The 24,428-nt window shown below is 49.3% G+C and overlaps 1 protein-coding gene across 1 annotated transcript in view; it reads right to left on the reverse strand.

The window, feature by feature from the left end:
• Positions 1-18,695, reverse strand: part of SLC25A43 (solute carrier family 25 member 43) — a 36,293-nt gene extending 17,598 nt beyond the window's left edge. Inside the window, exons 1-3 of the mRNA XM_027607274.1 lie at positions 18,387-18,695; positions 10,832-11,073; positions 7,290-7,462 (exon numbers count right to left, since the gene is read on the reverse strand). Coding sequence (XP_027463075.1) covers positions 7,290-7,462; positions 10,832-11,073; positions 18,387-18,661 — 690 coding nt within the window. The 5' untranslated portion in view covers positions 18,662-18,695. The remainder of the gene's footprint in view (positions 1-7,289; positions 7,463-10,831; positions 11,074-18,386) is intronic.
• Between the last annotated feature and the right edge of the window lie 5,733 nt (positions 18,696-24,428).

The raw sequence follows: 24,428 nt of genomic DNA on the forward strand, positions 1-24,428 counted from the left end.
GGCTCTTGCCTGTCCATTTCTGAGCTTGCCCATTATTGTTGTTGTTTTCCCAACCCCTCTTGCACTGAGCCTGAGAGCTCCCAGTTGCCAAGGTCAGGTCTCCTTCTTTCTCGTCCTCTACTCCTGTACCCAGGGCAAGGGAATGGAAAGAAACGAACCGATTACCTAGCATCTAGGAGCAAAGCACTGTACTTCCTTCCAGGGACCGGAGGAGGGAGGGACGGGTGTTCAATCCCAGCTCCACCACTTGCTGGCTGTGTGGCTGTTGGGCAAGTAACTGACCCTCTCTGTGCCTCATTTCCTCATCTAGAAGATAGGAATAATACCGGCACTTATTCCATAGGGTCGATAAAGAGGATGAAATGGGATAATAAACTGCCTTGCCCATATTAAATGACCAATAAATGGTAGTTACTATCAGGTTCTTGTAATTTCTCAATCCCAGGGAAGGCTTTCCTTTCATTCCCTCCTCCTGACATATTTTGACGAAAGCCTCCCCATCACAAGAGAGCACAGATTTAGACCCTATTCATTTACCTTGCGTCACCTTTGCTGAAATCAACAAACAAACAAATAGAAATTCTATGACGCTGTGATGTGTCGAGCACTTGCAGGCACCATACAAAGCAGTGGGAGGTTGCCGTGAAGCGGGGCTGTACATCAAAACGGTGTCAAAATGGTTTTCCTTTGTCCTTTGCGCCTATTTGCCTATGTTGAAATGTGCACAGCTGTTTGGGCTGCAGGACGCAGAACCTGACCGCTAAGGTAGGCGAAGGAAGATAGTGCGGAATCAGAGCGAGGATGAGAGGCACTTTGAGAGAGGGGGCTAGCACAGGTTTACCTAGGGCAGCAGGCTGGGGAAGGGGAAGGCTGTTCTTACCTTCAGCATGGCTAGGGATAAGCACAGGACTTGGAGCTCGCCCCACAGCAGCTAAGGTCCAATTCTGTGCTCACAGACAGTGAGATCTCCTAAGCCGGCCCTGAACCTCATTCATTTTTTAACAAGTATCAACTGCCTGGTACATGAGGCTACGTGCTGTGGGGGTATACAAGTGGGTAAGCCATGCTTCCCAAAGGCAAAGAGCTTGCAGAGTCAAGGGAATCATGGCACCGAAGATTGTAACACCAGGAAGCATGTGGCGTGAGCCAGAAGAGAGCCGTAGTGCGCGAGTGAGCTATGGGCATTCACAAGGGGGTGGTGCTGAGACAGGGTGGAGACAATGGTGTGGACACTGGAGAAGGTGGGGCACATAGAGAAAGGCTAAGGAAATTAAACTGGCTGGCTCAGAGGGCACTTCTAGACTAACGGCATCATTTAAAAGGGATTACTCATGGGCGCCTGGGTGGCTCAGTTGGTTAAGCGACTGCCTTCGGCTCAGGTCATGATCCTGGAGTCCCGGGATCGAGTCCCACATCGGGCTCCCCGCTCGGCGGGGAGTCTGCTTCTCCCTCTGACCCTCTTCCCTCTCGTGCTCTCTCTCTCTCATTCTCTCTTAAATAAATAAAATCTTTAAAAAAAATAAAAAATAAAAGGGATTACTCACCCACAAAGCTCTTGCAACAAAATAACTGTACCGGGGGGGGGGGGTGAAAGTGAAAACAGAGCATCTGCAATTATTGATAGAGGACATTGTGATAACTTTCTCTTGCCCCACAATGCCCTCCTCCTCTGTGGTCTGGAATGGCCCCATTGTGGTTCTGCAAGGGCGAAACACCTGCCTTTATTCATCAGGATAGGATAGTTGTTTTGGGGGTGGGGAAAAAGCCAACTCATTTATCAGACAAAACCAACAGATAGATGCTACCTTCAGTCAGAAGAGCCAGCCACCACTGAGGCAAATCTCAGTGGAGCCTTTAAGATGAAGACAAATACTCCAGGTGGAGGTGACAGGAATGTGAAATGCACTCATTTATTCTTTAGGGAGCTAGGGGGAGGGGATGAAGATCGTTTTGGCAGAATTGGAGGCTTGAATAGAGCAGAGTTTATAAAAAGGCGTCTTTTAGTTAGCCCACCCAAGATTCGACAATTTGTATTTGCCAACATTGAAAAATTGGGAGATATTACATAAAAATCGGGATTTTCGTCTCCCTTGAAAAACTGGGCCCACATTTCAAAATGGCATCCAACCCTTGGAGAAGAGGAGCTGGTCTTGCTTTGCCTCCACTGGCCTGCTTTATTCCTCCCTGCTATCGGTATTTAGATGCTAATCACATTTTGTGAGCACAGAGCAAGTTAGCTCTCCAGAATGCTTTGCAAAGCCAAAAGCCTGTGATGGCTCAGAAACGCCGGGTTTCCCGGGGTCTTTTTTTCTTCCTGTTACTGCCAAGTTCTTGTTGGCATTTGATTTTGCAACAACTAATATATTTGATTTTGCAACAACTAATATAAGACCTCTGTGCAACGAGGGTGGCAAAGTGGGTAAGGGCCACATGCCAGGCCAAGGGGCTGGGCCTCAGCCTTTACTCTCTTGGGGCAATACAGAAGGACAGAACACAGGTCGATCTTAAGAGAATTAGTCTGGCAGGAGCCACGGGCCGGGGCTGGAGGGACTGAAGTGAGTACTGACCTTGGAGACAAGCTACCCGGTCTTAAATCTCAGCTCAGTTACTGGGCGGGTGGACTTGGGCAGGCTACAGACCCTTTCAGTGCCTCTGTTTTCTCATCTGTAAACTGGGCTTGATATGAACGGTACCCACCTCGTGGGGTTGTTTTAAGGATTCAATGAGATAATGAGCATAAAGCACTTAGCATAGTGCCTGGTACATTAGTGCTCCATGCTTATGGTCATTTATTTTTATTTTATCTTTATTTTATTTGTCAGAGAGAGAGCACGCACAAGTAGGGGAATCGGCAGGCAGAGGAAGAAGCAGGCTCCCCGCTGAGCAGGGAGCCTGATGCGGGACTCGATCCCAGCCCCCGGGATCATGACCTGAGCCGAAGGCAGACACTCAACCGACTAAGCCACCCAGGCGTCCCTTATGTTCATTTTTAGAATTAATCCTGGAGACCAATGAGAGGACTGCTGCCATGGCCTGGTTAGGAGGTAACAGGTCCTAGATTAGGGCGGGGACAGCGACTCAAAGAAAGACCAGTGTGGGAGGAGTAGGCACCAAGAACCAACTGGGCTCAAGGTTGCCTGGGGGAGGGGCAAGAGGAAGAGTCAAAGACAAATTCTGGACTTCCAGCCTGGGTGACTGGGTGGTGGGGGCGATGGTACTGAAACGAAAAGTCTGGGCAGCAAATTTCAGGGGAAGGAGAGGTCAGTTTGATACACATTAAGTCAGAGGTGACAGTGTAGAGGTGCTAGCCAAGATGGCGCCACGCAGCAGGCGGTGAGAAGTGTTGGGTCAGGGCTGAGGATGTGGAGCTGAGCATGAGAAACCAGGAGGATGCCCAGTCTGGCGAGGGCAGCCTGAGGCGTTAAGCACCTCTGTTTGAACAGGGCTGGGGCCTCTCTTCGCTCAGGGACTGTGTGTATTCTGCTTGGTCAGCTGTGCTCCTTGGATACTACCTTTGTCCTTCCGTTTATGTACTTTCAGTTCAAATGCTGACCTGGCCCAATCCTGCTTGCCTTGTGAGTCTTGATGGGGTCAGAGTCCCCTGGGGTAGCGAGCAACAGGCGGACACCTGGTTTTATATTTGATGAAATGGAGACACCTAACATGGGCCACAGGGGAGGGTGCCAGAGTTGCGGGGTGTGGGTGGGGGCAGGGACACCAAGCTTCTGCCCACCGGGGGCTCCAAGGCTCCCACATTCTCAGCTGCTCCCTGGAGTTTCAAAGCCGCTTTTCTCCCTCTCCCACATGCACCTGTCCAGAGAACCCTTTGCTCAGGACTCCCTGGTCCTTAGTTGTGGCCCGCAGATTAATCAGACAAATTAACCTCCATCAATATTTTACCCTTCCCGCTGGTTCTCTCAATACACTAAGTGCTGCCGCCATTTCAGGCCCATGCCCTGGGCCAGGCGTGGGAGATAATGAAGATGAACAGGCCAGGCCATACCTGAAAGAGCTTGAGCCACGAGGCACTGAAGTGCGGTGAAGGCGATTTCAGGCAGGGCCGTCTCGGGGTCCGAGAAAGCACACCAGGTGTGTGTGGGGGGGCACCTCATTCCATTTGTGCACAGGCTGACCCACCCCCACCCCTTTCCCACCAGAAACCGTTGCATCAAAACACGCACATACATAATTTATTTCCCTCTCCATTCTCTAACATGCCAGCCAGGAACCAGGGCAAGAAAAAGAGAAAGGAATAAAATGAGTGGAAGCATGGTGAAGGAAGGGCTCAGCTGGTTAAACAAGACTTCTGATTATTGTCATTAGAGTTCCAACCTGATGTGGCATTAAATGGGCAGACTGTGTGTGTCTGGACAAAAGTGTATTAGGAGAATGAGACATTCAGACAAAGTGGCCAGTCGGTGCGAGAGCTGGGAAAATTCCCCGTCCGGCTGGTTATCTGACACCTGACATTGATTTGCTTCCTGACGGGCAGCGCAAGGAGGAAAGCCAGGGGAATGCAAATATTACCATTAAGTGTGCTCAGTTCTGAGCAGCCTGGCTGCCCTGCAAAGTTCCCTCGTTATAAATTCTGCTGGCAAACCTTGCCGGCTTCCGTTGGGGGGAGACTGCTACTAAAGCTCTCTCAGAGAAGCTGGATTGTGTGCTTTGCAGGAAAAAAACCCCACAGCAGAATTTAGGGTTAGCCTGTTGTTTCCGGGCTCCTTGTCCTCTAAACTGAAGGTGTATTTCAAGCAGGGATTAAGGAGGTTGTTGACTGGACAGAGATCACTGGCCGCAAGGCTAAGCCCCTCAAGAGGGCTCAGAAACGCTCCATTTACTGCAGCGACATCTAATGGCCAGAGGAAGTACTGCACGTTCTCATTGAAAAGCAGCCTGTGGTTCTGTCTAGCGAGTTACTTTTTTTTTTTTTTAAAGTAGGGTGGACGAGGTATTATTATGTTTATTAACGCCTGTAAAATAACACTTTGGCCACAACCCTAAGAATTCACTTCCTACATCTTTGGATGATATTTGTGATGTTATTCATAATTGGATGCTGATCATATTTTATGAAAACCATGCAATTACTTCTTTGGGATTTTTTTTTTTATAACCACCATGACTTTGCATTTATTTTAAAGCATCTTGTTGAAGCTCTGTGTATCTATTACAAGAATGTTTCCATACCAGGGAAAAGATGATCAAGTTTACTTCCAAATACCCACTTCTAGTGTATCTTACCCCGGTTTATAGTAGAGCGTTGTAGTTAAAAGAAAAAAAATTGAAAAGTGATAGTAATCACTGCTGATGATTGTTGAGGAGATGAACCACTCACTCACAGCTGGTGCAAGTGTAAACTTACAACCTTTCTGGAGTGCAAAGTTTATTAAGAGCCTCAGAATTATTTTTATTTTTTTTAAATTTTATTTTAAAATGTATTTTAAGTAGGTTCGAACTCATGACCCTGAGATCAGGGCCTGAGCTGAGATCAAGAGTCAGATGCTTGGGGCGCCTGGGTGGCTCAGTCGATTAACCGTCTGCCTTCGGCTCAGGTCATGATCCTGGAGTCCCAGGATCAAGCCCCACATCAGGCTCCCTGCTCAGCAGAGAGTCGGCTTCTCCCTCTGACCCTCCCCCACTCTTGTGCGCGCTCTCTCTCTCTCTCTCTCTCTCTCTCTCTCTCGCAAATAAATAAATAAATAAAATCTTAAAAAGAAAAAGTCAGATGCTTAACTGACTGAGTCACCCAGGTGTCCCAGAATTATTTTTATCTTGTGACCTGTAAGTCGATTTGTAGGAATATAGCTGAAGGGTGCCATCACAGATGTGAAAAAAATACAAGGGTTTTCACTGCAATATTATCATACTGAAGAATTAGAAAGAGCCAAAACATTTAAAAACTGAGAAATTGTTAGTGACGGCACAGTGGAGGCAGAGATTGAAGTTATGCAGCCACAAACCAAGGGATGCTTAGGGCAACTAGAAGCTAGAAGAGACAAGGAAGGATCCTCCCCTACAGACGTCAGATGGGTCCCGGCCCTGCCAACACTTGATATTAAAATTCAAGCCAGCAGAACTTTGCGAGAATAAATCTTTGTTTTAAAAAAATAGCTATGGGACATCCAATATGGTGGAATAGTTTTTTAAAGATTTTATTTATTTGTCAGAGAGAGAGAGAAAGAGAGAGGGAGAGAGCACAAGCAGGGAGAGCGGCAGGCAGAGGGAGAAGCAGGCTCCCCTGCTGAGCAGGGAGCCCGACGTGGGGCTTGATCCCAGGACCCTGGGTGTCCCTGTATGGTGGAATATTACGTGAAAATTTAAAGAGGTATTCTCGGGGTGCCTGGGTGGCTCAGTCATTAGTCGTCTGCCTTCAGCTCAGGTCATGATCCCGAGGTCCTGGGATGGAGCCCCGCATGGGGCTCTCTGCTCAGCGGGGAGCCTGCTTCTCCCTCTCCCACACCCCCTGCTTGTGTTCCCTCTCTCGCTGTCTCTCTCTGTCAAATAAATTAAAATCTTTAAAAAAAAATTAGGAATAGTTTTTGTGAATAGACGTGCACTAAGCAGGTGCTAAACTTACACCTACGTTATAATTACAATAATGTGACCATTATTTATTTGTTTGGACAAAAGACAGGAAACGAATACAACCTGGACAGATGAAGTCTGATGGATGGGGGCAGCAGACTTGGGGGGTCATTGTGATGTGTATTATTCTGAAGGCAGTTTTTCTTTATAGGTTGAGATGGGTCCTTTCAGACTTTTTAGTGCTGAGGAAGGTGAGGCCCAAGCCTAGCCAAGAAAACCGCAAGAAGCCAGGGGTAACCAAGGCAGCAGAGGGACGAGTTAAGACAGCAGACAAACAGACTCAGCTGGGACTGATCATTTAAAATGGGATTCAGCTGAATTATGATCGGTAGTTCCTGGCCGACTTTGGTTCTTTCTAGTCTCTCTGACTGAGACAGCTTTAAGGAAGAGAGGAAAGAAAAGTGGGCTTCATCTGGAGACTTCATCAAAGACCTAAAAGAGCGGAGTATGGGAACAGGGAGGCCGCTTGGGCTCGAGCCAGCAGCCCCGAGGTTAGCAGCAAAAATGCCAATGAAGTGTGTGTCCATGTGTCTGTGTGTCCGTGTGTGTGGGGGGGTGGCATCGTTTTTGCGTGAGCCTTCGTGAGCTCCCTGGAAACCTGGCATCACTCAGAGTCACTGTTCTTTGCAGTTGCTACTGCCCGCAAGCACAGCAAGGCACCCCTCCTACCTGATGCCCCCCTGCTCCCCCATAGAGCTCCTCACCTGCATCTTTCTCTTCACCGTGTCGAAAGGAAAGGAGAGCGTCTGGGTTACGGCAGCGGCCAAGCAGACATTGGCGAAGTTCTGGAGGGGAGAGAACCGATCTCGGCGTCCATTCCAGAGTTTCTCCAGGTTCATGTAAACTAGAAGGGAGCCAGCGGAGAAGGGGAGAGCACCTGCAAAAGGAAGGCCAGACAGAGGCTGCTGATGTCTCGGGCGCTACTGGCTCGAGAAGGTAAATGCCTGTGGGGAATCCGGGCGAGGTAAACAGGACTGGCTCCGAGCTCCTGACAGGCACGCCAGCCAGAGCCGCCCGAAGCAACTTTTCTTCGGTGAGATAATGTGCTCCATTTTGATAGGGGGTGTGTTACTTGTCAAAATGCATCAAAGGTTTCACTCAAGGTTGGCGCACTTTGCTATATGCAGATTTTACTTTACAAAGAACTGCAAACAAATATTGAACTCTAGTTCATGAGACCCATGTTGAACGGCCGAGGGGTGAAGAGCATTGATGTTTGCAAATTACATGAAAGTCATCCAGAAATGTGTAAGATGGACTGATGAATGGCCGGAGGGATGGACACATACATGATAAAGCCACGTGTTAATTGGAGCATCTGGATGGTGTGCATATGGGTGTTTCTGATTCTTGTAACTTTTCTGGGTGTTAGAAATTTTAAAAAAATAAAATCTCGGGGGGGCGCCTGGGTGGCTCAGTCATTAAGCATCTGCCTTCGGCTCAGGTCATGATCCCAGGGTCCTGGGATCGAGCCCCGCATCGGGCTCCCTGCTCAGCGGGAAGCCTGCTTCTCCCTCTCCCCCTGCTGTGTTCCCTCTCTAACTTGTGTGTGTCTCTCTCTCTGTCAAATAAATAAAATCTTAAAAAAAAAAAGGAGGGGCGCCTGGCTGGCTCAGTCGTTAAGCGTCTGCCTTCAGCCCAGGTCATGATCCCAGGGTCCTGGGATCGAGCCCCGCATCGGGCTCCCTGCTCGGCGGGAAGCCTGCTTCTCCCTCTCCCACTCCCCCTGCTTGTGTTCCCTCTCTCGCCGTGTCTCTCTCTGTCAAATTTAAAAAAGAAAAAAAAAAATCTTGGGGGGGGGGAAAATCACTCCCACAGAGGAAAAAGTCAGTGAGTGGCACTTTGTCAGGTTTCAGAGGCTGGGAGGGACTGGTCTCTGGCTGAGAATGAGACATTCCGTGGGAACTAGAAAGTGAGACTGTACTGGTGAGGGAGGGCACTGGACCTTGCTTTGGGGAATGATGTGGCAGTATCAGGGCCCAGGAAAAGATGGCAAGCAGGTAGTGTGGTAGGTGGCCCTTTCAAGAAACTTCCAGAAACTTTGGGAGCTATCTTAAGTTTACAGAGGGGCTAAATTTCTCCCTCAAAATAAGATTTAAAAGAGGGGCTAGCATCCGTGGGGTTGCTTGTCTTAAGCAAAATGTAATATCTATTTAATAAACACATTACAGGGCGCCTGGGTGGCTCCGTCGGATAAGCGTCTGCCCTCAGCTCAGGTCATGACCCCAGGGTGCTGGGATGGAGCCCCATGTTGGGCTCTCTGCTCGGTGGAGAGTCTGCTTCTCCCTCTGCCTCTCCCCCTCCCCCTTTGCATGTGCTGTCTCTCCCTTTCTCTCTCAAATAAAGAAATAAAATCTTTAAAAAAAAAAAAAAAACACATTACAAATGAAGTACCAGGCCCCACCATTTACCTTCATTCGGAAAATATTTGTGGAGTTTATGTGATGTGCTGGGCCCTATGCTGGGTGCTGGGAATACAAAGAGGTGTAGGCTAATTCCTGGAGGAGACAGACAGCTGCTATGTGCTGGAACTGGGCAGGGTGGGGTGGCAATACAAAGTGCTTTAAGCACACGAAGACCAGAGGGATTAATTTTGCCTAGGGGAATCAAGAAGGACTTCACAGAAGAGAGAATGTTCCCACTGGGCCTTGAGGATTGAGCAGGAGTTCATCAGACATCGGGAGAGCGGACAGGCAGTCCAGGCAGAGGGAACAGCAGGTACAAAGGGACTGGGGTTTCCAGGAAATTGCAAGTGTTTCTGGATGGCTGGAGCATGAGTGCTGGCAGAGGGATGGCAGGAGGTGAGGTGGGACGGGCTGGCCGGGGCCAGGTCTGAAGGATCTGATGGCGTGCCATAAAGAATCTGGGCCCTTCCCTGTAGCTCAGGAGTCAGGGAGGGCTGGAATGGAGGACAGCACAATGAGGGTGGTGAAATGACCGATTTCAGTTTCGCAGGGTCCCCAGGCCCTGGCAGCAGTGCCTGGGACTGGGACCCGGTAGGAACCTCTTGTAAGTGTCTGCGGGAAGGATGAGAATGAGGGCAGAGGAGGCGGAGATGGAGGGCGACAGACTAACAGTGGAGAGGTCAAACTGACAGTACTTGGTGACGGAAGCCACAGCGGAGAGAGGAGAGGAGCTGAAGCGGTTCTAGGTTTCTTCCGGCTTGGGCCACTGGGTGAAAGGCAGGCGGTCTCGTCCTTTAGGGAACCCAGGAGGAGCAGGTGTGAGCCTAACGAGGACGTCAGGTTTAGTCTCGAGCTGGATGCGCCCAGGGAGCAGCAGGTGAAGGTGTCCAATAGCAGGTATTCATCCTGCCATTGGGAATTGGTAGCAGTCAGTGGTTAAGACAGGGGGCTCTGGGGTCACACCGCTAGGTTCTTCCACTTTCTCCCTATGTGATCTCGGGCAAGCCTCTCCGTTTCCCTAAGCATCTATTTCCTTGTCTGTAAGCTGAGGCTTAAGTGAGAAACTGTATGCGAGGCGTTCAGCCCAGTGCTGGGCACAAAGCGAGCCACCAATAAATGTTAGTCACTGTTGTTACAGAGTTGAGGTCGGGAGTCCTTAGAGTATCATGATGCTTGGTTAAGCCATGAGCTTAGCTAAGGCCACCCGGGGAGGGGAGAGAGGTGAAAAGAAAGCCAAGGAAGGAGCCCCGGGGGAACCGTGACACATGGCGGGGGGGCTAGCAGCATCAGATGAGCAAGACAGAGCTGCCAGAGAGCTGGGAAAGACATCCAGGAGTTGGTGGGGTCCTAGAAGCCAGGTTTCCAGAAGAAGGGGTGGTCGGTTTTAGTAAATGCTGCAACAGAGGTCCAATATTGGGTGAGAGTCTGCCGGGGTTTGGCAGCTGGGGGGACTCTGGTGACTCGTGCACGTGCAGCCCTGGCCAAGGTTCCAGAGACCACGGAGGCTACAGTTTGCGACCCTGGTTATGCTCACACGTGTGTGTATGCGTGCTGAGTCTCCTTCCCACAGTCAGATGGGGTGTGTGGGATTATCTTCCTATCAGTTTCCGCTGAGCCACCTCCCCTCCCTCTTCCTCCCCTCCCTGGGATGTGACGGGCCAAAGTTAGGAGTGGGGTATATGGCAGTGGAATAGAATGAAGCTAAGTGGCTCTACATGGATTGAATCCATAGGACCTGGACCTCGAAAAAACCTCATTTAACTGGTTACAAAGGTATACAATCTTCATCTATATCAAAGAACACAACCTTTCCTTGGACAAGGTGGAAAGTTCCATCTTACCTAGAACAGTAAGGGAAACCCCTCGATACAGGGCTAAGAACCCTTCCTGTTGATAAATGGTAGAAAAAGCATGGAGGATCCCTCTGTAAGATGGTTCCAGCAGGTTCTGCACAATCAACCGGGTTTTGATGAGGTCTGTAGGGTATGTCACAATGGTGGAAACCATGCCTGCAAGACTCCCAGCCATGATGGAGCTCCACTGGGAAATATGGCCCAGGTCATCCGTGAATAGTATGACAAACCTAGGAGAAAAAAAAGGAGGAAAAACCCAAGAGAATCAGCTATGGATTGTGCTAGAGTGTTCTATACTACTTCTTGCAATATCTCCCAGCATTTGGAAATGTTTTACAAGGTAAAAATTACTATACTAATGTATTAGGATTCATGAATAGCACATTCAATTCTACTATATTTATAGGATTTTGTTCGCTATAAGGAGATGACCGACCCTCTTCTTTATGTCTACCCTAAGTTCTTCCCACTTCATTTTAAGCATTTTCCCCTTTATCTGTATAACTGTCAATCCTGGCTTGCCAGTGGGGTATAAATTAATGGGAGTACTTAGTAAATACTGAACTGGAATGTGCTCCTTTGGTTCTGTTGAAACTTAAATGAAATCGCTTGAAATGACGACTTTGATCATCCTCAGTGATTTTTTTTTTTTTTTAAATAAGCTCTATGTCCAACGTGGGGCTTGAACAACTCAGGATCCCGAGATCAAGAGTCTCATGCTCTACTGACTGAGGCAGCCAGGCACCACACCCGCCTCCGCCCCCAGTAACTGAGTTTAAAAAATGTATTGGTTTGGGCGCCTGAGTGGCTCAGTTAAGCATCTGATTTCCATTCAGGTCATGATGCCAGGGTCCCATTGAGCCTGCGCAGGACTCCCTCTCCCTCTTGCTCTGCCCTTCCCCCCTGCTTGTGCTCTGTCTCTCTCTCAATACATTAAATCTTAAAAAAAAAGTATTGGTTTAACAGTTATAAGGGAAGATGTGCCACCCTACTAGTTGTCTGGGAAATGACAGATAAAAACAAGATACCATTTCTCACCCAGCAGACAGGCAAAGATGAAAAAGTCTGATAATATCAAGTGACGGGGAGGACACATGGAGACAGGAATGCCCCCCCCACTGCTGGGAGAAATCTAATTGGTCCAGCCCCTTTGTAGTATCTAGCACAACTGAAGGAATGCCTCCTTTCACCCCAGCGATTCCATTTCTAGTTGCATATCCTAGAGAAGCTCTTGCACACGTACATGTGAAGACACAACATTGCGGGTTAGTGTGAAAAGTCGGACAACCTAAAAGTCCATTTGCAGGGGGATGGATAAATTGTAGTAGTCGTACAATGGATACTCTGTTACAATGAGCTCGCGACTATGTATTCATAGGGATAATCATAAAAGCATAAAGTTGAGCGAAAAAAGCAAGTTGCAGGGTGACCCACAGTGTATGACAACCATCTGTTTAAGAAACACACTCATAAAAGCCTACCTCATATTATTCATGGGTAGATATAGCTACGTATTGAAAAAAGTGTAAAATAGGGCGCGCCTGGGTGGCTCAGTCGGTTAAGCGTCTGCCTTCGGCTCACGTCACGATCTCAGGGTCCTGGGATCGAGTCCCGCGTCAGGCTCCCTGCTCAGTGGGGAGTCTGTTTCTCCCTCTGCCTCTCACCCCACTTTTGTGCTCTCTCCCTCAAATAAATAAATAAATAAAATCTTTAGAAAAAAAACCTTAGAAAAATAAAAAAAGTGTAATACAGCCCTCCAGGAAGGTGGCAGGGGGGCGGTAAGGGGCTGGGAATGAGAAAGAACAGGACTTGAGCTTTCTCTGGAATCTTTTATTTCTTGTATTAAAAAAAGATACTTGAAGTATCTCTTATGCCGTCTTTCATGCTGTTACTTCTGGATGGTGGGTACATGGGCACTCTTCTTTGTGTTTCTCTACAGTTTTATAATGTGGTCAAAAATGGCTTTGGGTGGACTTTTCCAAATGCAAGCCAGAAAGCCACTGTTACAGTCCCTCTTTTTGGAAGCAGCGCATCCCCAGTCATGAGGACCTACCTTGGCAGAAATTGTTCTAAGGGCACTTTTCCACAGTACACATTCCCTGCCCAGGAAGCAAAGGAATTTTACTCCTTGCTGATGCAGACAAAATCAAGAAGGGCTTAGAAACCAGGAAAAATAGTATTTTCTACCAGAGAGTAAGGTAGGGGAGAGGGAAAGGAATAGCAGGGGTTTGAATAAAAGGAACGTGAATGGGGCTAGGCTAAAAAAAAAAGTATTGTATCTTTTTTATATATTTATTTATTTGAGAGAGAGAGACCGCATGCACGCACAAGTAGAGGGAAAGGCAGAGGGCGAAGCAGACTCCCCGCGGAGCAGGGAGCCTGACACGGGGCTCGATCCCAGGACCCTGGGATCATGACCCGAGCCGAAGGCAGACGATTAACTGACTGAGCCACCCAGGCGCCCTATATCTTTTTAAAAATGAGACCATCCCCAGTTCTTTGGCTTTCAAATCTCCCATAAAGAGGTGTGTGTCCTGTTCCTTCGTCCTGGCAGCAAGCCAGGGCTCTCTGCGCGATAAATAAGGCAAGTGGGTATTCAGGTGAAATCATTTAAGGAGTCCGAGGACGGTTTCTTTGCTCCCAAGTAAACACTCATTGATTAAAAGCATCTCTCTCAAGGGGCGCCTGGGTGGCTCAGTCGGTGAAGCGTCTGCCTTCGGCTCAGGTCATGATCCCGGGGTCCCGGGATCGAGCCCCGCATCGGGCTCCCTGCTCCGCGGGGAGTCTGCTTCTCCCTCTCCCTCTGCGTCTGTCCTCACTCGTGCTCTCTCTCAAATAAATAAATAAATAAAATCTTAAAAAAAATAAAAGCATCTCTTTCAAGCTGTAGGAAAGTCTTAACGTCGTTTTGTCAACCTACTGTTGGCTACTGTTAACTGCACTAATTGGAACAGTCATAAAAAAAACCCAGCCATGATTTAACCAGCTACTTTTGAAAGATGCAAGTCACTAAAGCTGGCATTCGCCAATGGGCCATCAGCCTGTCTCACTGCCTGCACACTTCCTTGTTCCTCCCTTTTCTCTCTGCTGGCCCGTCGAGTTGGAGGGGGAACCGGAGGAGGGGCAGGGGAGACAGAGGAAATGGGACATGCTTGACTGGAGGGGTGGCCTGCCACCAGCTGGAACAATCTAGACGACGGTGGGAGTTTGAAATGCCAGAAGAAACCCCATTCTTTCTCATGGCTGTGCCCTAGTCCCTAATCCCACTTGGCCACTTCCTGGGCATGCAGTAATTCATGACCCATTTATCGAACATCTACGATGTGCCCCTGTGCGAGCGCTCAGCAGAGGTCCTAACAGAGCTCAATAGTCCTGCCAAAGCTGTGGCGGAGAAGGGCAACGGGGGAGGAAATGGGCCTAGTTTGCTGAACGACTTGATGAACTAGAAGACTAGGAATAGGAACTCTGTCTCACGTCAGGTTGGTTTATAAAGTAGGGTCTTACTATCAAATAGACAAAATTCAAAAGAACCAAAGCAAGTCCTTTCTTCTTAGACTCTTACCATCCGATAGAGACAAGGACCACCAACCCTTCCTCTGGGAATTGCAGTCAAGGCAGGCAGCCCTGATAGGCCATCAATGACATCATCCGGCCCTCGGCCCCCCCCCCCCATGGCTTCAGGTCTTGTCTGATTGGCTGGGGCAACAGCGTCCCCCTTTCTGCTCTTCTCCCCGCCCCACCCCCCACACGCACAGAAGCTTTCCCCAGAAAGACTGGCTAAGCTGGTGAATAGCAGTAAGCCCTTCCTTTCAGCCATGGGCTATCACACACACCCCCTGGGTATATGTAGTTAGAACTGCCAATGCAGCCAAAACGAGCTCACGAAGTGGTTATACAGTAAGAAAGTGGTGCTGGTCACGAACTATTCCAGAGCGGCAGGGACCCAAACCAATGTTTATACAGCTCCACAAGCAGTTGTAAAGTTGGAGGAGGTTCTACCGGTTGATGTATGTGACAGCCAGCTACTGTGTTACGTGCTATTTATTGCCAGGGCCTAGCTCCTAATAGACTCTACTGAGTGGACTTTTGATCATAAATCCAAGGGAGCAGATATATCAGCAGCACAATGCTGGGCAGAGCTGTGGACTAAGGAGCCAGAAGACCCGGTTTCAAGCTCCAGCTCGCCATTAATTCTCTTTGGGGACAAGTCAATTAATCACTCCATTTCCTGAACGTTCTAGATGTTTACGCTTTGTTCAATCCCTTGCTCCTAGGCTATATACCATTACCCTCAGCCGACTGTCTTTGCAAACTCACGGCCAGGAAAGAGTGGAGATGAGTCAGCATAACAATGGACCAAAGGTACCATCTCTATGTAGGAAGGATGGCACCATGATTAATCAACCACTTTGCTTTTTATGTTTAGCCCTTCACTGAAATACTCCCTTTTAGTTTCCAGAAGGAAAACAATCTCCCAGGAAACATTAGCAAACTTGGGCCGGGGAACGCTCTTTCTTCCTCTCGTGGTCACCAGCCACCAGCCTATGTCAGGTGCCCTCAGCTGCCACATGGATGAGTGCAACAGGTTCCTAACTGGCCCAGCCACCCCCCGTCTCCCTCCTCTCTAGTGATCGTACCCTGCCACCAGGTGATCACCACGCCCCCCATCACCTCCTCAAAAATCTCCCACAGCTAACCTTGGCCATACTGAACAAAGTCCAAAGTCCTTAACCCGGCCCTTTGAGATGGAATTTCAACCTGCTTTTCGGGCTCTACTTCCCCTTACTGCTGTAGACACACCCCGTGTTCCAGTCCTGCTGCATGCCTGCCCACCTCTGTGCCTTGGCTCATGACATCACTTGCAAATCTTTCTTTCTCTCCATCTGTGCCCAGCAAACTCCTACTCATTCTCCCCAGACCAAACTCAGGTGGTTTTTCTCCTCTGTGAGGTCCTCACACTTCTTCCTCCTCATCAGAATTGTGAATTTCTGTTTTCTTTTAAAGATTTCATTTTTAAGTCATCTCTACACCCAACGTGGGGCTCAAACTCACAACCCCGAGATCAAGAGTTGCATGTTCTACCGACTGAGGCAGCCAGGTGCCCCAGAAGTGTGAGTTTCCGTAGCACTCAGCCACAGGCTACAGACACAATAATCTTCTTCTGTTCTTCTAGTCCTCTGTAAGCCCTGGGGCACTGGGACCACGCCCTTTTCATCCCTGCATTGTCCCCAGCATCATGCACACAGTGGGTACTTAAAGAGGCCTGGCTATATTAATGTCAAATGAATGCAGAGAGAAAGGCAGCATGATGTAGTAAAATAATGGATTTGGAGGCAGAAGGTCAGGTGATGGGGCTCTCTATCACTGAGGAGTGGTGTGGCCAGTCCGAGCCCAATTCTGTATCTGTAAAATGGGCATGATACTTCCCACCCGATGGACCTTACAGGGCAGGAGGCAGGAGTTGTAGAAATCCAATGATGTACACATGTACACACACACACACACACACACACACTCAAAGGTAACTAGGTGGTGATGGCTATATTGATTAGCTTGATTGTGGTGATCATTTCATCATGTATATGCACATCCTCAAAACATCAAGTTGTATACCTTAAATATATATTTTTTATATGTTGAGGATATCTCCACAGGGCTATTAACAAAATGCAATGATGTACATATACTGGGGGCTGTCGGGGCCAAGGGCAGGCCTCCCCATGATGGGCAACAATAACATGGAGATTATCTTGAGCCGAAAACTATCAAGGCCCAAGACTCAGGCAGAAACTTTGACCTCCCTCCTCAACTGCCTGAAAAGCATTTAGAGGACCTGCTCCAGGAAGAAAGCGATCACCCTAAATAACACAAGAACTAGGAGTGATAGGGAGGAAGTTAGCAAAGTCGGTTAAAATTCCTCTCTATGTCCCCTAGTTTCTGAGTGGCCCAGCAAACACTTGTTTACCAAACATCGCTCTCTTTCATTCTGCTGTGACTTGCATTCCTTCCCTTTGAAGTCTCAGACCCCTATCTCCTCCTCCTTAGTTCAGAAGGACATCTATATCTCATTTTGCCTGTCTCAGGAACCTCACGTGTGTGTGTGTGTGTGTGTGTGTGTGGATTCCCCGCAAGGAGGAAATTAAGTTTGATTTTCTCCTGTGAATCTGTCTCACGTCCATTTAATTCTTAGTCCAGCTGGAAGAACCTTGGACAGCGGAAAAGGTCTTCCACTCAGACGGTGATGACCAGGACAGCCACAATATTTAAACCCGCTCGTAAAGGTCTGCCTCCTAATCCTTAGCATACATTCCAAAGGAAGATTTCCATACCACTTTGGGGAGAAGGGAGGAACGTGGGGAGAACTGTTTACAGACATCAGGCCAGGTGTTGTTGAGGGGGAAAGAGAGCCTTGAGACAAATGCCCCAGGATCTCAGAACCTTTCCTCCCCAAACCTAGCTGAAATGCGCACTGGCTCAGAGGGCTCAGCAAGAAGGATGATTCCATCTGGCTTGCCAGCAGCAAAGCTGAGAATCCTGCCTCTTAGGCTCCAAGGCCTCAACTGGGTGGTGAAGACTCTGAGTGGTCTAATTCAGAGCCAAGGCCAGTCCTCGGAGGTGGCACTGTGCCCATAGAACGAGGCACACAGGGACCCTCCCCCCAAGTCCAGAAACATCCCCTCTCCCCGAAGCTCCACCAGTACCATTTCATTCTTCTCGGCTTGTTTCCAATTAAAATGCAAAGATCTCTGAGCTCTGAGGAACCTTTGAAGACTCATCTGGCATTTGCATGTTTAGGTAGTTTCCCAAGAGGCAGCAGTTGTTGGGAGAAGGTGAAAAAAGCGCAAAGAATGAGGCCAGTGCGCAGAGGGTGGGCTGAGGCAGTAAGCTGAGGGACCTGTTGGCAGCTTCTGTTGGGCCCTAAAGGCAAAGCTCCATTGGTTGGGGGGTGGGCAGAAATCTGTGGCCTTTTGTGGCCTTGGGTCGGGCCCTCTCCCCCTACCAAGCACTTTCTTCTGGGGGCTTCGCTCACAAAGGCACAACTGCACACACACACATCTTCAGAAGGGTCTCTCTCTCCCCTAAGCCAGCCGAGGCAAAACATTTCCAAGTTAGTGGACGGTGGGAATGGTCAGGGAGCCATCTCTCCGGAGAGGTCGTGACTCCTTCCCGCCCCCCCTCCCCCGAATCTCCTTTTGCCCCATTCCACCTCCTCACCCGTCCAATTCTGGGGAGCCTCTCGGAGCCGCGGGGCTGCGCCCCACAAAACGGCACCTGGCGGGGCGGGAAGCCCCAAAGTGCACCCCGGGACCTGCGCAGGTGCCGCCTCCCGGCCAGACCGCCCCCCACCCCAGGGGCTCGCGCGCGCGATCCGGAAGTAGGCCGCGGCCCACCGCCGGGGTTACCCCCCCTCCCCGAGGCCGAGCCCGGGAAGCAGGGCGGAGTCGGGCTCCCTTCCCCCCGCCTCCCCGCCCCGGCGGCGGCACCCCGCGGCGGCCTCCCGGCTCCGGGCTCCCGGGCCCGCCGCGCCGCGCCCGGCTCTTACTTGCGGTAGGCGGCGAGCTGCACGGCGCTGCAGGGGAAGAGGCGCAGGCACGCCACCGCGTTCCCCTTCCACAGGGCCCGCGGGCCCTCGGCGCGCCACACCCGGAGCCCCGCGGCCCACGGCCCCCGGGCCCCGCCCCGCGCGGCGCCGACCTGGGCCAGCACGGTGGCGAGCTCGAGCGGCGCGGTGAGGCAGAGGCTGAGCGCCCCCGCCGCGCCCGCGCACAGCAGCCGCTGGCCGCCCGTCAGCCGGCCGTCCCGCCGCCACGTCGCCATCGCGCCCCGGCCGCCCGGCCCGGCGTCGGGGAGGGACGGCGGGGCTCGGGGCTGCGGCTCCCGGCGGGCTCCCAGCCGACTCCCCGGCGCGGCGCGCGGCTCGGGGGCCCCGCCCGGCGTGGGGGCGGGCCGCGGCGGGCCCGGGAAGCCGGGTGCTGGCGGGCGCGCGCAGGGGCCGGGGCCGGGGCGGTCGGCTCGGCCACCGGCTGTTGCTCTTCAGCCGGCCGGGTTCGCTTTGCCCTGGAGGGTCGCCTCTTCTGGCTTCCCAAGTCTTCCGCGCTCCGCCCCCCCTTCTCCACCTTCCACCCCTGGCCCGGGCTCTCCTCCCTCCGACCTCTTTTTTTTTTTTTTAAGATTTTTATTTATTTGAGAGAGATAATGAGAGAGGAGCACGAGAGGGAAGAGGGTCAGAGGGAGAAGCAGACTCCCTGCTGAGCAGGGAGCCCGATGTGGGACTCGATCCCGGGACTCCAGGATCATGACCTGAGCCCAAGGCAGTCGCTTAACCAACTGAGCCGCCCAGGCGCCCCTCCCTCCGAGCTCTTACTTTTTGCCCCAAGAAGCAGCCGCGCGCCCACTGCGCCCTGCAGAAGGGGAAAAGAACCGTCTCGTACACAGCGGCTCCCTATCACACTTGTCAAGCCTTGGGCTTCCCGTGCACGATCTCATTTAAACCTCAAGAGCGCCCTTAATGGGCACGTCCGCATTTACTGCCCTCATTTGGAGAGGCTGTAGCCGTGGTCTGGACTCTGGAACGTGCCTTGGCATCTTGGCTCGGCAGCTTACCAGCTGTGTGACCTCATGGGGGGGGGGGGAGTCACTCCAAACTCTCTGTGCCTCAGTTGCTTCATCTCCAGTTTCTTCCTCTAGGGGTTGTTGTGAGGATTAAAGGAACAATGACGCAGGTCAGCCCCAGCAAGAATTTCCGGTCCCCTTCCAGGGCCTTCTACATTGATTCAGAATCAAATTGACAGCAGACAGATTAACAGGGGAAAATCAAATTTAATTGTATACACACGGGGAATCCACACAGACGCGGACATTCCAAAGACAGGCAAAACAAGGTGTCATCCCGAACTAAGGAGAGGTGGGTCCGGGTCTGGGACTTCACAGAGGAAAGCACTTCATGGGACAATAAAAAGAAGAGATGTCTGGCAGTGAGATGTTTGCCCTGCCAGACAGATGTGTCACTCAGATAAAATTTATCTCTGGTAATAACCCTTATTCTGGACAAGACCCCCCCAATTTAGATTCTTTTGTGTAGTTAAGGGAGGGGCAAAAGTTTCTCTTGAGCTCATGTGGTCTGGATTGCCTCAGCTCAAAATGGTCCACATGCCGTGCTGGCCCATCTTGGGGCAGCCGGCCCTTGGTCCCTCCAGCACTATGTGTATGTTAGCTGTGATTAGATATTATTTGGCAGAAAAGGAAACCAAGACAGAGAGCTTGACTTACCCTAGGTCACAGCTGCAAGAGGCAGTCAGGATTCAAATCTAGGTCGATTTTATGCCAACCAAGGGCTCCATGACGCGTCCCCTGTGACTGCAGAGTGTAACTCAAGCAGGGACATTTTCAGTGGCTCTGTTGGCTAAAGAGGACAATGGAGGCAAAGAAGGGCTAAGAGCGATTTGGCCAGAATCCAAGAAGAATTTTGTTAAGTTAAAAAGAATTCCAAGTTCCTCCCTGTCTCTCTTTTTGAAAAGCCACATTGATAATAACAGTGCAGAGGAAAGGGGCAGTCAGCAGTCTGTGAGGGTAAGAAACCCCAGGCGCGCAGCTGCTTTGAGGCTTATCTCGTTATTTCCTACAATTTACTAACACAGGACGATAAAGGAACCTTCTCTAAAAGGCATCACAGGGCTTAGATTCAGAGGACTCGTTCTGATTGCGGAAAACTTGCTCTGCTCTCAGATTGGAGACTGCTTACTTTTCATACTTTGTGACTTCACAGCTGAGGGAGGTTGGAGAAAGGAGGCTTATGACTGTGGACTTGAAGAGGCTGTGGACTTGAACTGGAACTTGGGGGCAACAGTAAGGAGACCTTCAGGTAGCACTTTGTCCTAAAGCTCCTTCCGCCCTGAGAATGGAACAGTTGATGCAGTAACCCCATTGTATGGAGACTGGCTCAAGACAGTTGTTTTCATTTTGTTGGGAGGCAAGTTGTGTGAGGGGGTCAACTGCACCTATCCTGGGGACGGGGTATGGACACGCTTTTCCTTAGCGCTGCCATTCTTTTTGTCCTGCACGAATAAGATTGCTCGGGTGAGCCGGAGGCAAGAAGAACCGTTTTTACTTTTCATAGCTGTGGGCCAGGAGAAATCAGGAGCCGATGGTTTATTTTAACCTCGAAAGTAAAAATGTATATATTTGTTTCACTACAGGTTCAACAGTAAAATGAGTAACAGCAAAGTGTATGTTTGTTGCCTCCTGTCTTTTCATGACAGGGTGCTAACAGAATGAAGTGTGTTCCTATTCTCAGCCAGAGCTTCATTCATTTGCTAACCATGAGGAACATTATGTATATTGATCTTAAACCCTGAGTATGTCCTGTATTTGGATGGTGCCTTGGAGACTCAGGCTAACCTTACTGCTTCTTTTGCACACCTGGTGAAAAGTCGGTGAAGAAGTACAGCCGGTTAAGGACCCACAACTTTGGAAAAGGCACATGATGTGAAACTGGGGTACTCTGTTAAAAATAAATGTATGAGGGTTGCCTGGGTGGCTCAGTCAGCTAAGCATCTGACTTCGGCTCAGGTCATGATCCCAGGGTAATGGGGTGGAGCCCTGCATCAGGTTCCCTGCTCAGCGGGGAGCCTGTTTCCTCCCTCTCCCTCCGCCTGCCACTCGTGCTCTCTCTCTCTCAAATAAATAAATACAATCTTGAAAAAAATAAATGTATGACTACTTTAAAAAAAGGATGCAGAGGGCACCTGCTTACTCGGTATAACATGCAACTCCTGATCTCGGGGGTTGTAAGTTTGAGCCCCATGTTGGGTGTAGAGATTACTTTAAAATAAAAATTTTTAAAGGAGGCAGTTAGTAAAACAAACAAACAAACAAACAAACAAGCAAACTGAGAAGTAGTAACTTAGCAGAACGAGAAAGATCGAAGGCAGTAGGCAGTCTCCTGTCACCCTGGTCAGGCCTTGGGAGATGCTAACAGTTTTAAATTCAACAACTGTCATTTTCACTTTCTCTTCTAAGTGATATCCTTTCTCCACTGTAGTGTTAAAAAAATTTCAACCAAATAATCTTGAAAATCGAATTGGCTTTCTTTCTTTACTTTTTTTTTTTTCTTTTTAGAGAGAGAGAGAACGTGCACGAGGGCATGAGCAGCAGGGGGAGAGAATCTTAAGCAGGCTCCACGATTCTGAGACCCTGAGATCATGACCTGAGCTGAAATCAAGAGTCGGACACTTAACCCACTGAGCCACCCAGGTGCCCCTGAAGTGATTCTTCTTTCTTAAGTGATTTAAAAAATTTATTTATTTATTTATTTGAGAGAGAGAGAGAGAGAGAGAGAGAGAGAGCATGCACCAGCAGGGGGAGGGGCAGAGGAAGAAGGAGACTCCCTGCTGAGCAGGGAGCCCAATTGGGGGCTCGATCCCAGGACCCCGGGATCATGACCTGAACTGACTGAGCCACCCAGGCGCCTCTCTTAAGTGATTCTGGAGTAGATTCCCTGTGGCAAGTACAGATGCTCAGAGGAACTGTACGAAGGTTCCATTCTGGGCAGGATGGTGGTGGGGCAAGAAGTCATTAGCAAAAGAAAAGAAAGGATCAGTTTAGGCTAGGTCATCTTCTTGTGGGGGGGAAGGGAATGGTAGGTTGTTTATCACACAGATTATCACGCAGATTACAGTACTAGTGCTGATCAGGACGTTTCAGATTGTTAAAAAAGTCACATTCCTGGGAGAAATGGAAACTAAATTTTGGCTTGCTGTCATGGGGGGGGTGACTCCAATTTGCACTTGTCTTTCTTCTTTTTATAACAATCTATTAGCTTAGTTCGACTTGCTGATGTTCCTCAGATTATAGTTTATCTTGTTATAATTATATACCAATGTTGGTTGATTCCTGCTTTCTTAATTTGTCTTTTATTCTTTAGCCTTATGGAATTTTGCAAATTACAAAAGTAGTAAATACCTGCCATACACCAACACAAATGGTACAGAAGTGTATTGAAGAGAGTTAAGTCCCCCTGCATGTGCTATAGGGTAATCGGGTAAGAGCTTGGTGTGCATGTGTGCATCCTTCCTTACATTTTCTTCCTGCTCAAATATTTGTTTATATGGGGTTTTCCCCTCCCTCTCTCCCTTCGTTCCTTCTTTCTCTTAAAAATGGAGTCACTTATGCTAAACCCCACCAGAACTTGGTACCTAATCTAACTGCAGCTCCCCAGCTTCTCCCAGAAATGTGATCTTTAACCAGACAGCCTGGAATTTTTCTGGTCAGCATTAGGAGCTGATGGACCCTTCCATTCCCCTTAGGAGGGCTGCCTTGCCTAAGACAGAGCATTCTTTGCCAATAATACTACCCTACCCACCCCCATCTTGAAAAACCTTTTCTTTTTGGCAGCTCAGTGGAGCTCCCTACCATTTGCTAGACGGGATGCTGCCCAATTTGTGAATCGCTAGATAAAGCCAATTTGATCTTTAAATTTACTCTGCTGAATTTTTATTATTGAATCTTCCCTCCTTTTATTATTGAAGCTTCCCTCCTTCCCTCCCTCCTTCCTTCTTTTCTTCCTTCCTGCCTTTCTTTTAAACAAAAATGAGATAATTCCTTGGGAGAGCTATCTGAAAAGCTGTTAATTAGGTTATCTCTAGGAAAGGAAACTGGGAGACTTGGGAACAGAAGTCCAAGGGAGATTGACTTTTGACACTGCCCTTTTGTGTTATATAGGGGCCAAGGCCGACTAGCTGAGCTAAAAACAATCAAGGCCTAGAGGATTCTGGAAGAAACTTTGACCTTCCCGCCTAAAAGAATTTAGATTAGGGGCCTGTTCCTGGACGGGAGCTATTATACATTATAATATGAACTTGGTGTGGTAGACAGGGAGGAATTTAGCAAGGCCTGTTTGATCAAAATCCTCTCTATGTCCCATTGTTTCTAGATGGTAAACATTTGTTTACGGAACTTTTGCTCTTTTTCATTCTTCCTGAGTTGCATCCCTCCCCTTTGAAGTCTCAGGCCCCTTCCCCCTTCTTAGTTCAGGATGATTTCATGTTGCCTGACTGTCTTTGGAATCTCATGCATGTGTGGATTCCCTATGCGTACGAAATTTGATTTTCTCCTGTCAGTCTGATTCTTAGTACAGCTAGAAGAATCCTGGAGGGAAGAGGTAATTTTTCCTTCCCCACAGTACTCTTGGCTTCCCCACTCTTTTCTTTCTTCCAATTAAAAACATTTCTTTATCAATTAAAAAAACCCCTCTCATCCATCATCAGTTTCCTCTGAAGCATTCCCATTAAGTACAGTGTTTTCTGTGACATTTGCTTTGTCATTGGGGAGGGGTTGGTTTTGAAATGTTGAACAGCTCTTGGTGAAGTTGGGAATGAAACAAAATCGGACCTACCTTCTCTTTACATGGTACTTGCATTCCTTGGAAAATTCCGTGGACAGAAACACTGTGCAAAAAGTGTTTTCTCTCTCTCTCTTTTTAAAGATTTTATTTATATTTTGACAGAGAGAGAGAGCGAGAGAGGGAACGCAAGCAGGGGGAGTGGGAGAGGGAGAAGCAGGTTTCCCGCTGAGCAGGGAGCCCAAT

This window comes from Zalophus californianus, chromosome X, assembly GCF_009762305.2.
Source record: "Zalophus californianus isolate mZalCal1 chromosome X, mZalCal1.pri.v2, whole genome shotgun sequence".
Taxonomy (NCBI): Eukaryota; Metazoa; Chordata; class Mammalia; order Carnivora; family Otariidae; genus Zalophus; species Zalophus californianus.